At 44.5% G+C, this 15,536-nt stretch overlaps 1 protein-coding gene across 1 annotated transcript in view; it reads left to right on the top strand.

Moving 5' to 3' along the window:
- The window catches only part of ADAM12 (ADAM metallopeptidase domain 12), a 189,065-nt gene that overhangs the window by 131,079 nt on the left and 42,450 nt on the right, over window positions 1-15,536 (top strand). Inside the window, exons 10-11 of the mRNA XM_036386247.2 lie at window positions 508-592; window positions 5,328-5,476. Coding sequence (XP_036242140.2) covers window positions 508-592; window positions 5,328-5,476 — 234 coding nt within the window. The remainder of the gene's footprint in view (window positions 1-507; window positions 593-5,327; window positions 5,477-15,536) is intronic.

Below are 15,536 nucleotides of genomic sequence, written 5' to 3'. Positions count from 1 at the left end.
ATTGGGGATGATCCATTTGAGGTGATCCAGTGAGGGTGACTCAGTGGGGGTGATCCATTGAGGGTGATCCAATGGGGGTGATCCAATGGGGGGTATCCAATGGGAGTGATCAGTGGGGATGATCCATTGGAGAATCATCCAATGGGGATGATCCAGTGAGGGTGGTCGAATGAGAGTTGGGATGATCCATTTGAGGTGATCCATTGGGGGTGATCCAATGGGGATGATCCATTGGGGGTGATCCATTGGGGGTGATCCAATGGGGATGATCCATTGGGGGTGGCTCAGTGGGGGTGATGCAATGGATATTCCCAGAGCTGGGGCACTGTGGTTCAGTTCAGCTGAGGCAGCACAGCCCACCTGGGCTTCCCACTGCTTTAGAGCTGCCAATGCGAGGGGCAGAAACGGGGTCTGTGTTGGAGCCTGGCAGAAATCCAGAGCTGGAGAGGACAGGGAGGTGTCCTGGCACTGACTGGTGGCTCTGTGTCTCCTCTCCCCCTCCTGCAGCGGGGTGTACTTCCAGGGGACAACCATTGGCATGGCTCCCATCATGAGCATGTGCACAGCAGAGCAGTCTGGAGGGGTCGTCATGGTAAGTGGGGGAAGCTCTCAGCCACTCTCACTGGCCCAGCTGGGGTGACGCCACACCAGCCCCTGCACTCCTGCCTCCTGAACCAGCCCCATTTGTCCCATTTTCCATCTCTCTGTTGTTCAGATTGCTTGTAAATGACAGTTTCCATAGTGAAAACAACCAAAATATTGCATTAAAATATAGCAGGGCCTCTTTGCAAGGAGTTTATTCTTCTAATTGTTATTGAACCAGGTGCTGAGGTACTGTGAAGAAGAGAACCAGAAGATGTATTTGTTATACACTTGGGTATACTTGTGTTACAGGCAGCAGCAGTCTATCCTGAATCTTTTATTATATTGATTTTATTCTGTATTTATAGAGTTTCCTGTGTTAGGCCTTATTTTCCATCTTTGCAGCAGTGGTTTTATTGCATTGCCAGACAGAGAGAACAAACAATGGCAGCATTTATTCCAGCTGAGTCTCTCCCAGGGCATTATTGTTGTTGTTAGATGCAAGACATGGTGAACACACAAGCAAACATCTTATCCAATCTCTGGAAGGAGTCCTGATGTACTTTCTTTCTGATTTTTTTCTTTTTTTAATTTCAGTTTTGCCGTGCTTGTGCTAAGACGGAGGGAAGAAGCTTTAAACTTCTAAACAATCAAATCACATAATTCGGGAAAAGTTGTGTCAAAGTTGTAGAAAAGACAAAGGTTTCAGGCTCTTGATAGCTTGAGAAGCTGAGTCTGTAATTTCTGACTGTAACAATTATTCACTGGGTACCTGGGAGAGAGAAGTACAAAAGGAAAAGGAGGAAAAAAAAACGAAGAAAGAGCTGTAGGAGTGTCCCAGTGCACCCCCAAGTCTTGGTAAAGGCACAGATGAGGCAGAGAGCCCCATTTTACCCCTTTACTCAGCCCTGCAGTCACTGCTTTGGCTTTATCTGCAGTCAGAGATGCCTTTAATGATGACTTTTTGTCCTTTTAATTTTTAGCATAAGGTTTAAAACACTCCACAGTGTAATTTACAGCCAAGTCAGTTCTCTTTGCTCTGGAAGCTGTCAGTTTAAAGAGAAATAATTACTAATAGTTCATTCCAGTAACAAGAAAACAAGAATCAGCAATTTCCTTAGAGCATTCTCCTAGAGAGGGGACTGATTTATCTGTCCAGGACAAACCCAGGCTCTGTGGAAGAGTCCTGGCCCAGGCTGAAGCTTCTGTGATAAAGGGGAGCAGGATTTTACCCAGAGACTCAGTGAATTTAGGCTTTTGAGGTGCAAATTAATTTGAAACTTGCACAGAATAACCAGAAATGTTCTCCAGCTCTTTAAACAAACCCCTAAAAAGGAGCCAAATCCAAATGAAGCAAACACTCACCCCACAACCCAAAAGTGAAGCTGCCCAACCATCCCCTGAGTTAGCAAAGGCAGATTCAGGCACAAACAAAACACATTTATATGTATTGGTACCTGTACCCTGGCACAGATGCCCAGGGAAGGAGTGGAGTCCCCACTCCTGGAGGGATTTAAAAGCCCTGTGGAGGTGGCACTTGGGGACACGGGGCAGTGCTGGGGCATGGTTGGACTCCGTGACATTAAAGGCCTTTTCCACCATAAAAGATTCTGTGCTCTCTGAAAGAATGAATCACTCTCAGCCTGGGAAGGTCAGGGCTCAGGTGTCTCGACACTGCACAAATGAACATTTGGCCAACCTCATAATTCAGCCAATTTCTCACCCATCCCACCCCCAGCACTCAACACCAAAAGCTCCCACACTCTAAAACCTGTTCTGGAAGAAAAGACAATGAGAGACTGCGTCAGAAATGACATTTGAATACAAAATCTGGAGTGACTCTTGTCTGATGTGATTTTCCTGCTTCTTTCTGCAGTTAGTCAGCTCTACTTTATGATCTAAATTCCTCTGTCATGCCTCCCTGGGAGCCTGCCTGTCTCTTTTCTATAGGGCTGAGCTCTCTCAGTGGGTGACACCCTGTCTGCCATTAATTTTCAGAGGAACTCAAAGCAGGGAGAGCAGCCATGTGAGTGTGAGCAGCTTTAACAAGACCTTTATCATTTCATTTCCCTGTGAAGTTTCTGTAGTGTCACAGAAAAACCAAAGAGAAGTTGACATTAAAGCAAGTGTTTGACGTGATTCAGTCTTCATTCTTCTGTTTCCAAAGGTTGCCCACTGAATTCATGGATTTAAAAGTAAAATATTTCTGAGAGAAGAGGAAAGTGACTTTTTATCTAGGCAGACAGTGATGGGGCGAGGGAGAAGGGTTTAAACTTACAGAGGAGAGATTTAGATGGGATATTAGGAGGAAATTGTCCCCTGTGAGGGTGTGAGGCCCTGGCACAGGTGCCCAGAGCAGCTGTGGCTGCCCCTGGATCCCTGGCAGTGCTGGACAGGGCTTGGAGCAGCCTGGCACAGTGGAAAGTGAGCTGGGACTGGATGATTTTTGAGGTCCCTTCCAACTCAAACCATTCTGTGACTCCATGACAGAGTGAGCACACTGAAAATACCAAGAGCAGGGCATTTGCCTGGTGGAGCTGTAGGTGACAGCATTTAATGATTAGGGTTTGATTGAAATCCCAGTGGAATGAGGCAGAATTCAGCTGAAAGCAGCTGCATGTTTTGTGCAACAGCTTATAATGCCTTAACAGTAGATGGTTGCTTATTCAGTGGTTGTGAAATGTGTTTGGTAATGACTTTTACTGCTCAAGTTAACTTTGAAGGACCCTGGTGGAATAAATCAAAGTCACATTGCTATTCATTTCTTTAGTCCTTGTGATTCTTAAACGGTCTCAGTATCAAATGGAACATGTCACTGTTTGTTTTGATAATCTTCACTTATGCTGTCTTCAAATAACCTCTTGTGCTGAGGCATCACATTCCTCCTTCTGCAAACCCTCTCTAGAAGCTGATAAAATTGCATTCCAAGTGGATCTGAGCAAGTAATGAGAACCGCATGGGCTGCAATAATTGTTTGCCTTTTCAAGTCCCAAATTACATTTCACATCATTTGTTGCTCCACTTCTGGAGTGGACTGTGTGAATCCTTGGTTTTAGTTTTAGTTGACAGCTTCAGAGTATTCAGGGAAATATAATCACTGCTCAGTAAGTGGAGGAGGGAGATGCTGGAAATACAAAGAAAGTCTGAGCTCAATTTGCTGGGTGTCTGTAGCTCAGTGAGGACTCTCTGCCTTGACCAGATAGCCTGAATTTCAAGGCATCATCCAGTGAGTCAGTGGTACATTACATGGAATTATTTTGCTGTTTTCTTAATCTTCAGCCCTGCATTTTTTTTCCATTTGAGTGAGAGGTTGTGCTCTTTTTGTGACATCAGGTTCAATTACACTCAGTTCTCTAAGTATTCCATCAATTACTGTGTGCACAAAGATAAACCCATCTGTATCAGAGCAGTATCTAGATAAGATATCTCATTATTTAAGTGTTGTGCAGGACAAACTGCCTGTCACAAGATTTTTATATCAAGATTTTAAAATTCAGTTTTTGTTGTTTTGTTTTTTTTTAAAGAGACATTTTACAAACAGATAAAATTCTTTTGAGTTGATTCCAATTACAGAAGGAGCATTTTGACTTTTTCAGAATGACTGTATTCTCTTCTTAATTTTGTTTGCTGCTTGAGAAATGATTTACTAAAAACGTTAGCTCAGACAGATGAAAGAAGAAACTCTTAAATCTACCCCAAGTCATGTATTAAGGCCTCCATTAGTACACAGATAATGCTTTAGACAGTTTTACCTTCACTTCTTTTTAGTCTGGAGTTTGGCTCAGATGATGCTGAAGGAGTTATTTAAAGTGAATATATTCATGCCAGCTTCTAGAGCAGGCAGCTGTACACAGTAATTCCATTTACTGACTGATAAATAGTGGATCATGCATTTATATTACATGTTTATGCCTTCAGGGAAAGCTTTCTTACAAGTGTAGTGGATTTTTTTTGCCCTCAAGGAAAATGATCAGTGTGGAAAGGTCTCTTCCTTGTGGTTAAGCCAAAGCATCATTCTGATCAGCAGCCTGTAATCAAATCATGCAGTGAATTTCTCAGAAATTATTGTCCCAACAATCAGCATTTAAACATGGATTAGTGTTAAAATTTCAAACTGGCACTTTCAACATTTAGAGTATTTATAGGTTAATAAGAGGCCATGGAAGATTTTGGCTTGCTTTGGCCTTTCATTTTAAAAAGGAGATTTTTAATGGTTCTTGGTTTTTTTAAAAGGATTGTGAAATCTTGGGCATTCTGATATTAAAGAAACAGTCTGAAGCAAATTAAATAGACTGAGTAAAATCTCTTGCTGCATTTTTAATTTGCCTCCTGACATGAAGGACTTCTCACTTGTCCCTCACCACACTCATCCTCACCCATAAATTATTGCCCTTTCCAACACTCCATGTCTGGTTTGAGCTCTCTCTGCCACTGCTGGCACCTGGGGGTTTGGGGGATTTCTGGAACAGCAGAATTTTAAGCCCAAATAAAGAGATGTTCACAGCTGCTCAATGGTTTCAAATGGCTGATGGGAAAACTGGATGGCCAGAAAGGCTGTCCTGAAATTCCCACTCTGCCCAAGGATGAATCTAAAAGTGAGTTTATTTAACAACAGAGTAACCTCAGCTGCTAAACTTATAAAACATGTCAAAGGACAGGCAATGGGACCTTGGAGGGGGAATGTGTGCCTTGGGTTGGGTTTGTGTGCTGAACTGACTGGTTCTCCTGTGGGTTTTGTTTTGAAGGATCACTCAGAAAACCCTCTGGGTGCAGCAGTGACGCTGGCTCACGAGCTGGGCCACAACTTTGGGATGAATCACGACACCCTGGAGAGGGGCTGCAGCTGCAGAGCTTCCACTGAGAAAGGGGGCTGCATCATGAACCCCTCCACTGGGTAAGTGCCAGCCTCAGACTGGCAAGCTGCACAAGCCACAGCTACACTGGGACAGCTGTGGCTTCATTTTGTGCCTCAGGAACATTGGAAGGTACAAAAAAAGTTACAAAAGGTTTTTCAACACCTGTTAAATCTTGTTGCAGTTATCCTCCTCAAGCTGAAAAAATTAAATGTTATCAGAGCAGGTGTACTATTGCATCTTTCTATTTCCAGGTTAACAGTGTGAGAGACAAAAATGCTGTAAGAAACTGGGTAATTAAAAAAAAACAAAAAAACAAAAAACAATCCAGAACCAAACAAGCTGTGTTGCAAGTGTTAAATCAGCATTTCACCTCCTCTCATCTTGCCAGCTGAGCATCAGTCACAGTAGGAAATGAGCCAAGACTGAGATGAGTGGGTAGGAAATTCAGTAATGCAGGAAATGCCCTCTCAGGCTCTCTGCAAACTCTTTGTCTCGTGCAGAGCAGGTTTTTAACTCTGCACAAACTTTTTTGTTGCAAGTGGGGAGCACTTCAGCTTGTGAGAAAATGAAATCTGCCAGGTCGGTGGCATTAAGGCTGTTGTGTGCCCAGAGCGAGATCTTCCAAGAAAAGAGATTAGAAATGTGGGAAATAAAAGCAGTGAAGCTGTGGTCACTTCTGTGGGTGCAGGGCCAGCAGCTGCACTCAGGGATCCTGGTGGGTCCCTTGCAGCTCAGGAAATTCCCTGATTCCCTGTCAGAACTGAAGAGGGGCTCTGCTGCTGGCAGAGGCACTGTGCCAAGCACAAGAGTGTTTTGTAGACACTGGAATTTCAGGCACCCTGGGCAGAGTGAGCTGTCACTGCTTGCAGGGGTGTATTTTATGTTCCTGTTGAAACTGAAGGATATGAGGAATGAGTTCTCCATGTCCGTGTTCAGACTAGGACTGAAAGGATTAAATTGAAGTAAGATTTGCCAATTAAACTGCCTGTGACTGGAATCCAGTAAGAACCAGTGAGGCAAATATCTGCCAGCAGTGCAGGTACAGCTGGATGTGCCTTAGGACAAGAGGATGCTCTGGCTGTTCTCTGATGTCCCTTCCAGCTCCAGTGTTCACTCACTCTGTGTGCCTAAAGTTCATCTGTTGCTTAAAAACCTCCTCTGGGAACTGTGATCAGTCCTCCCTGTGCCTTTTCCAAGACTGCAGGTTTCTGGGAAAGAAGGGAATCAATGTGGGAGAGGCCAGGGAGGGTTGGGCAGGGCTGTTCCCTGCTGGTCAGCCCAACAGCAGCCTTGGAACTCCTTCAAAGGCAAAGCTGACACCCTCCACCAGGGCAGAAATCAGGGCTGTGGCCAGAGGCCAAGCACAGCAAGCTGAGACACAAACAAAAGAGAGTTGTGAGAGTGGGGGAGAATGAGTCTGGGAAAGAAAAATAACTCAGCTCTTGTGAGACAATGGGTGGTAATCATCCCCCTGGAATGCATCCTGCACTGGTCAGGGCTCTGTCACACACAGAATGACATGGGACAGGGCTCTGAGCTGAGCTGGGCCCTGGGCAGGGCTGGGCTGAGCTGGGCACTGGCAGGCTGGGCACTGGGCAGGCTGGCTGTGAGCTGAGCTGGGCACTGGGCTCTGAGCTGGGCACTGGGCAGGGCTGGGCACTGGGCTCTGAGCTGAGCTGGGCTCTGAGCTGGGCACTGGGCTCTGTGCTGGGCACTGGGCAGGGCTGGGCTGTGAGCTGAGCTGGGCTCTGAGCTGAGCTGGGCACTGGGCTCTGAGCTGGGCACTGGACAGGGCTGGGCACTGAGCTCTGAGCTGAGCTGGGCACTGGGCTCTGTGCTGGGCACTGGGCAGGGCTGGGCACTGAGCTGGGCACTAGGCAGGGCTGGGCACTGGGCTCTGAGCTGAGCTGGGCTCTGAGCCGAGCTGGGCACTGGGCTCTGTGCTGGGCACTGGGCAGGGCTGGGCTCTGATCTCCCCAAGGAAACATTCCAGCTTGGGCCAGCTCAGCTGAGTTACTGGTTCTGCACCCAGCTGCTCCACATGGCAATAAACACAGGGATGCTCTCAGGACAGAGATTTCCGGGCACTTTCTGAACTCATCTGGTGAGAGGGCCATTAAATAGCCCCTTGCTCATTCTTCCTTCACCCTGGAGTGCTTGGGTGTGTCTGACCCTGTCCTGGGTGCTGGATGTGCCAGTCCAGACTGGCACTGGGCTTGGGCTGGCTCAGGGCAAGGTCAGAGCAGGGGTGTGCCCACCCAGGGTTGCTCAGGACACGAGGAGTTGCAGATCCCATTCCTCATCCCAAGCAGCTCAGCTCCCCCACTGGGGTTCCTGCAGAACCTTCCAGGTTGAAGGTTTGGGGGATTCTCACATCCCCCTCTTTGGATTTTCACCAAACTCTGCATTCAGCTCGTGCCTGAGGAGGAGCTGTGGCTGATTGTTTGCACTGATTATTGATTCAGAAATGGAAACTTCAGCTTTGGGTTTATAGCCTTAGGCTTTATCTCCACACCGTGCTGTCAATCTGTGACAAATATTCCTGGAGCACACTCCATGCCTTGAGTCAAGCTGCCTCTCACCCATTTCAAATTAACACTTCCAGTATTTAATTACCCAACGTGTCTCACCAATAGCAATATTCCCCTGAGCACCATTATTGAAGAAACACTGAAAAGTTTTCCTCTCTGGAAGTGTTTTTCTGTTAAGGAAAGGCCAAATGAATGTTCCTTATCTCAAATGCACTCTGGAAATAGCCAAAAAATCAAAACTAAGAGAATCTCATGTCCATTTAGAGAGACAGTCTGCTCTCAGTGTACTCACTGCATTGCCTCTGTGCTTTGCTAATTGGTTTAAGGTAGATTTAATGAATGGAATAAAGAAAAATCTAGCTGAAGTTAGTGTAAAAAGCACTGAGAAGTCCTTATCTGATGTCTACAAAAATAGGAAATATCCAAGTTATGCCAGAAAGGCCTCTGAATTTCACTCTGGAGTCATTGGTGTGGTCATGCACAAAAGGGAATGTTTTAAGGCTGTTGACTTAAAAGAGATTTCATCAATTACTGTAATTTCTTTCTGTCCTTCTGTTTCAGTCTTTGAAGAGGTCTTGGAAATTATGTCTTGGTGGGAAAAAACCTCCAGGGATCAGGGTAGAATTTAAACTCTGTTGGATCTATGCTTTAATCAGCTTCCTATAGGTTTTATTCTTAAAAGATACCAGCAAGATGAGCATCAGTTGTGTGTGAGATACAAATGTCTAAACACCTACTACTTTAGCAAAATGTATTTTTTCTAACATGGAGTCAAGCACAAAACCCCACAAATTTGTGTTAATACAGAACTTTGAGAGATTCAAATATCTGCTATGAAAATCACATAAATCCTTCTGTAGAAACAGGGGTGGTTCCTATAAGGATACTATCAATAAGGAATATTTAGTACTAAAATGAGTGTTTAGTAAAACAGATGTTAATATTGAAATATATTTAATATTGATACTAGTCATATCAGTAAGGAATATTTAACACACCTTGTCCTCTTTTTTATACATCTATTGTAATGATATTCCTCTCGTTTTTTTAAATTGTCTTGTACATTAACAGTTGCAAGTGCCAAAGAAGGAAAATTAGAGATATTTGTGAATCTTTTTACTGGGATCTTATTATCTGGAAACTAAGGACCTGGCCTGAGCCAGTGAGGCCACTTCAGTATTCCACTTTTTTTCCCAAATATCTCCCTAAAGTGTGGCCTCTTAGGACTAAAAATATTCCTCCTGCCAGGCAGATAAATACCCAAGAATTCTGGTGCAGCCCAAGGCATTGGGCTGCATTTATACCCTTGCAAATGTGAGCACAATTTAGCCCTGCAGAGCAGAATGCTGCCAATTAGCAGCGCTTGTTTCTTTAATAATTCTGGAAATGCAGTTTTTACACAAATTTTTACTTCATCAAAATTGAGCACAGGGCCTTCCATGGGGTTTGAAGCCGGGTGAGCTCCCACTTAGGAGTTGAAATATTGACTTCAGATATGTCTGAGATTTTTTTGCCAGCCTTAAGGGAAGTAAAATTTTGATAGTTGGTGTTCTCCCTTCCTGTGAACTCAAGGGTTGAACTTCCCCTCTCCCACTTTCCTGTGTCCTTGAGTGCTGTGCTCTTTTAGCTCCACACTGGTGACCCATACAGGGAACTTGTCTGCAGGGAAATTTGTTCTTCCCTCCCTCTCAGGGAGTGCTCCTTGATGCCTTTCCATTTCCTCCTCCTGGTGAGGTTAATGGGAGCAGGAATCCTCCCAGGATGGGCAGTTTCACCCATTCAGATGCTCATCCTACAGCTGGTTTTTCCCTTTGAGATGCCCAATTCCTGCAATAACCAAATACCCTTTTCCCTTTGGGATGCCAAATTCCTGCAATAACAAAATACTATTTTCCCTTTAGGATGCCAAATTCCTGCAATAACCAAATACCCTTTTCCCTTTGGGATGCCAAATTCCTGCAATAACAAAATACCCTTTTCCCTTTGGGATGCCAAATTCCTGCAATAACAAAATACCCTTTTCCCTTTGGGATGCTCAATACCTGCAATAAAATCCATTTTCACTGGCCCCTGGTGGGAGCATTTTCTCTTCTCAGGTTCATTTCCTGTTGCTGGATCATCCCAGCCAGGGCTGATGGAAATGGTTCCAAGGACAGGTTCATTTCCTGTTGCTGGATCATCCCAGCCAGGGCTGATGGAAATGGTTCCAAGGACAGAGCCATTTGTTCCATCTCTCTTTGCCTCCCTACAGACACAGGCTGGTGGAAAATGGGGAAAGGGCTGCTTTGGAGTGTTCCCCTCCAATCCCCTTTGCACCTGGGTATGGGAATGGTGGAAATTTTCTCAGGTCTGTCCCACTGCCCTACCCCCCATTGCTTTCTCTGTACATTTGCTATGAGATGGAACACCTCACATTGATCTGGAAGGTTCTCCTCAAAGCCCACGATGGAGAGAAGATTAAATAAGTGCAAAATAACTTAAAATACTCAGGAAAATATAAATTCTGGGTGGGCTATTGTTTCAGGACAGGTAATGAGTGTAGATGTTCAAGAAGTGGAAAATGTGATGTGTGAGAGAGCATGGCTATTGATCTCTGCTTAACAAACTTCTGAATGAAAGAACATCTCTTGGGAAACTTATTTCAATTTAGGCTCCTATCAGACCTGGCTTTTCTCTTTTCCAAGACATATTCTGATTTCCATCCCTTGATGACACACAGGAAGGTCTGGGCCAGGAAGGAGGAAGCAGCTTCTTTAGGATCCTTCCCTCACAACAACTCCCTTTGTCCTGTTCCTTCTGTGTGATGCTCCTTTTCAAAAGTCAAGAATGAGCTGAACCCTTCTGCCTGCCTTTTTCCCCCCCGTTCTTATCTTCAATCTTGTGTTCCCATTTCCAATTTTCACAGCTAGGATTTAAAATCACTCTGTTTCTCTCTCAGATTTTAAATTGAATTTACTCAGATAAATATGACTGTAAGTGTTACAGGGAAGTGGGGCCTGGGCTGGGACACTGCGGGTGGAAATTCCTGTTTTGTGTAGTGATGACCATAAATAGAAAAAAAAAAAAGGAGAAATGAGATCAATTTAACCTCTCAGCTATAGATTATTATTTTATTATTTCAGAGGATTTTTATGGAATGGTGCCTCACATGAAAAAAAGAACAGCTAATTTTGAGTAATTGACTTTCAGTACACAATTTCACTTTAATTATTGAGGTTTTGGAGGCAGGGTCTGGGGGAGGAGACCAATTAGGAACGCAGAAAGAGCACAGAGTAGGAATCATACATAGAAAAATATGGGTTAATTTATTGTTGTAAATTGGAGAAGACATTTTTCTAACCAGTCCCAAAAAAACCTCTGCTGTTATCAGTAAAGTTTTAAGTAAAATTCAAACCTTTATGTTAGAATTAAAGCAGGGAGACAATGGGAAGCTGCCTATTTGTGAATGAGAGTGAGAGCAAAGGGGATCTGTTAAGACTCAGCTGAGTGACAATCCCAAATTAAACTAATTGCTCCAATTAAGCACTGCTGAGGAGAAATGGGGGAAAATTAACCATGGGAAGGACCATCAGGTGGGCTTCTTCCAGGTACCACTGAAAAAGAGCCTGAGTAGTTACTGGGTTTTAATTCCCTCCAGGAGCAATTAGATATTCTGCACTGAACACTGAGTACATCAGCAGTAATTAAGGTGAGATAAAATATTTAAGTGGAAACAGAGTGGCTTTTTCCTGAGCAGTAGTACCAGATGTCTGTGGGGAGCTCCAAGGGACACCAAGAGTTGCACAGGAGATGCAGCAAATGTGAACATTCCTGTTTGCCTCCCTGGGGAGGAGCTGGGCCATGGATCTGCTGTAGAAGTGGTCCAGGCATCCCTGGATGAGCTTAGGAAACATTTGCTATCCAGAGGCCAATTCCTGTGCTGTGGGATCTGGGAGAAGTCATCCTTGAAAGGCAGCTCTGCTGTGAGGAGTGTTCATTTGATGCTTTGCTTTCGTGTGTTGTCTTCACTGAAGGGGTGTATCACACTTCAGTTTGTGCTTTTTCTGTAAGTAAACACCCATTTCTGCTGGCAAGGAAAAGCTGGTTTTATTGGCTCCCCTCTATTGACAGCTTCTGTGGTAGCAAATAGATTATCAGGGACAACTTAAATAGCTTTTATTTGTTTTCTCTTCCTGCTTGTTCCATACTCTGGAAAGTCTTGCTGATTTTCCTGGTGTAAGGGCTCAGACTTTGAAGATTTCTTTGGAGTTTGTGCTCAGTGCAAGGGCAGGGCTGGCAGAAGCTTTGGCATTCAGGTGCAGCTGTAATTGCAAGAGTCCAGCAGCAAAACTCCCTCTTCCCAAACTCCTGGGCTCCAAGGATGCATCTGGAATGTTCTCCTAATGCCTTGTTCAGTCTGACCCAGAGCAGAGGCTGGACAGAGTTCCAGAATAAAGCAGGGATTTATTCAAAGCATCTCCTCCATGGATCCACCTTGGGCAGCACCAGAGCCCAGCCAGGGCTGCACCCAAGATGAACCAAAATGGCCCCAAAATGCACGGCCGGGCACGGGCTCTGTCCCTGGGATCAGTTCTGCTCCATTTGCACCTTGCAGTTCATTGTCCCATTCCAGCTTTAGCCCCTGCAGTCCCACCCTGCTTGTTTTTCTCTCTCCAGCCCACGGGGTTTGTGCTCTGGGGCTGAGATTTGGATCATTTGTCCTTGGTGCCCAGCTGGAGCAGGAATTGTTTTGTCTCCCTGCTCTGTGCACAGAGCTCAGCATGCCCTGATGAGAACCCAGACCCACACACTAAAGCAGCCCAGAATGGGAAAAATAGAAAAGCAGAACCTGAGGCATCACCCAGAGCCACTGAGGTGTCACAACCTGGATTTTACTGAATCCTTTACTATTCCTTAATTAAGTGTTAGGTCACAGGTGTGTGAATTGTATCTGTGTCCACGGTCTCTGTCCAAAAGCATCTGATATTTCTGGTGGAATTATGGGTTTGGGAAGAGACATGGGCCTCTGCACACAAACCCCAACCTGGTTTGCTCCTGTGCCACAGTTTGCTTCCACCTCTGGTGAGCTGGAGCAGCGTTTCTGGGAGAGATGTGAAAATCCAGGTGATGGGAGCCAGGCAAATGAAAAGCAAGGTTTGTGGAGGCAGGAGGGTGTGCAGGAATGAGGGTTCCTCAGGGATCTGCCTCTCCCCCTGGAGCTGGGCTGGAGGAGCAGCAGGGATGGCTCAGGCTGAGGGGATCCAGCAGCTCCTGTATTCCCCACCAGGGCAGTGTCTGGGGGAGCAGCACCCTGTGATTAAAGTGCTCCCAAGTGCTGTCCTTTGATGGTGAGGGAGGTCTGTGCTCCCCTGTGGATCCCTCATTACCATTAATGAGGTTCAGGGCTGCACATCAAAAGCAGGCCAGTGGCAGCAATGCTGATTTTACACTGCACAAGTGAATATTTGCATCTTGGAGGGCTCCTGGAGAGCTGCTGGGCTCAGTGGGTTTGGGTCTTAAAGGGTTTTTTAGGAGCCTTCTTATTTTGTCATCTGCTTTTGTTTCATTTCTGAGCTGCCACGGGAAAAAATATTTATTTAACTACTTTATAAACATGTAGTTAAATAAATAAAACATAGTGGAAACCTCTTAAGGACAAGTTGGGAAAGTACTAATCACTTGTGCCATTTGTTGTATTAAGTATTGGTTTCAATCACTTTTCTCCTTTTTGAAAAATGATCTCAAGGAAGCAGAACATAAGGTCACGCTCATTTTGGTCATTCAAAGGCAGAACTGGAGTCTCCAGATGTGAAAATACACACCCTCTAGAGATACACAGCCAGGTATGCCATGAAAACAGCATCCACTTGAAGGGAAACACACTTTTTCTAGCACTTCTCCAGATTTAAAAAAACCCAAAAACCTCAAATAAATAAATGAATAAAGCTTAAAAAAAAGACAAAATGTCAGGGTGAAATGGGAAAGAAATCAGAAACAGAGTGTGGGAAAGGACACTTCAGTCTAGTGAGTGGTTCTTTGTTTTTTCTTGTAGACGTCTTGCAGCATCTTGGAGCTGCAGAGCTGTTAATGTTAGATAATCAAACCATCAGTAGTTAGCACAGAATTCCCTGACCCCTCTCAGTTGGTTTTCAGCTGTTCAGACCTCACTTTGCATTTTTGTCTGGCAGCTTAGAGCCATTAAACTCTAGAGTCAGCAGAATTATCTGGAATTACCTCTGTTACAATTTGAGGAAAATGAAATTATCTTTCAGATGTAAACAGTTTCTAATTAAACTCTGAAGCTGTTTATGTTCCCAAACCAGTCTGAGCTGAGCTCGGCACAAAGACAGACTTCTTTGTTGTCTTTTTCTTTTTTTATTAAGGTTGATATACTGATGTAATAAATTACTTGTGACAGAGCTAGGTCTGTTGTGCCAGCAGTGCAACTGCCTTTTTTTTTTTAAAAAAAACCTTAATCAACATATCCCTCTGCCCCAGTAATTTAGCACATTGCATTCTGGTCCTTCCTTTAGTAGGAAACAGCCACGAGATTACAGAATAGATTTATGTCAGTCTTTCCCTTCACTCCAAATAGCCCCATGTCTGCAGTGCATTTGGCCTTCTTTTTTTTGTTAATAATTTCCATGCCTGGCAGATATATTTAATTTTTGTGCTAAATAAGATCTGTGTTGAAGAATTAGTAGTGTTGGTCGAAATCCATTTAATTTTCCCCAGCCCTTTGCAGGAGTGGGTCACTGTTAACAATTAGCACACAGAACTGTGGGGCAAGAAAAAGAAAAAAGGATAATTGCTTTTTATTTAGTTTAGTCTTTCCCATTTCAGTAGATGTGCTGTTAGGAGGGAAAATAATTGGCTTTGCTGGTGTACTCTGAAGGAGAACTCCCAGATTGACAGCCTGACTTTGCTGTAAGTGAAGCTGACAAGGAGAGAGGTGACTTCTCAAATGAAAGCACATTTTACTCCTGGTGTGATTATTTATAGCAGATACTTAAGGACAAGCAGGGGTTTCTGCCACGAGATGTATCCACTTTTCCTGGCCTGGATGCTGGGATGAGAGAGCTCAGCTGCCTTTTGTCTTGTTGCTGTAATATCCATAGGAAATATAGCTCTGAGAGGGACATTTTTCTCCTGCAGTGCTGCTATTGCCATGACCCACAAGAACAAATCATATCAGGACATTTCCCTTTATCTTGGCTGTTTCATCAAAAAAAAAAAAAAAAATAGAAAAAGAAGAAAAACCAAACCCCAAACTTTTCAACCTGCAGGGATAAATCTGCAGAGCAGTACATGGAGAATTAAGCACCCAGTGTCCAGTTTTAATTGGTGTTAATGAATTCCAAATTCCTGGCTTGAAAATGGGAACATACCTTAAAGGGCAAATCCTTCAGGTCACATGAAAGCTCCTTTTTGAACATGTGTTGTGTGCCCAGGAGCACTTGAAGGAGCTGGTGTGGCCTTGCAAGGCTGAATCCCTGTCAGGAACTGGTGCCCACAGCTGCGCTGGCCACAGTTGTCCTGGGAATCACAGAGCCCTTTGTGCCTGCAAAAGGTTGCAGATTTTACCCTG

This window comes from Molothrus ater, chromosome 8, assembly GCF_012460135.2.
Source record: "Molothrus ater isolate BHLD 08-10-18 breed brown headed cowbird chromosome 8, BPBGC_Mater_1.1, whole genome shotgun sequence".
In the NCBI taxonomy this organism is placed as follows: Eukaryota; Metazoa; Chordata; class Aves; order Passeriformes; family Icteridae; genus Molothrus; species Molothrus ater.
Note: the sequence above shows the minus strand (reverse complement) of the source record. Positions and strands in the feature narration are given on the sequence as shown.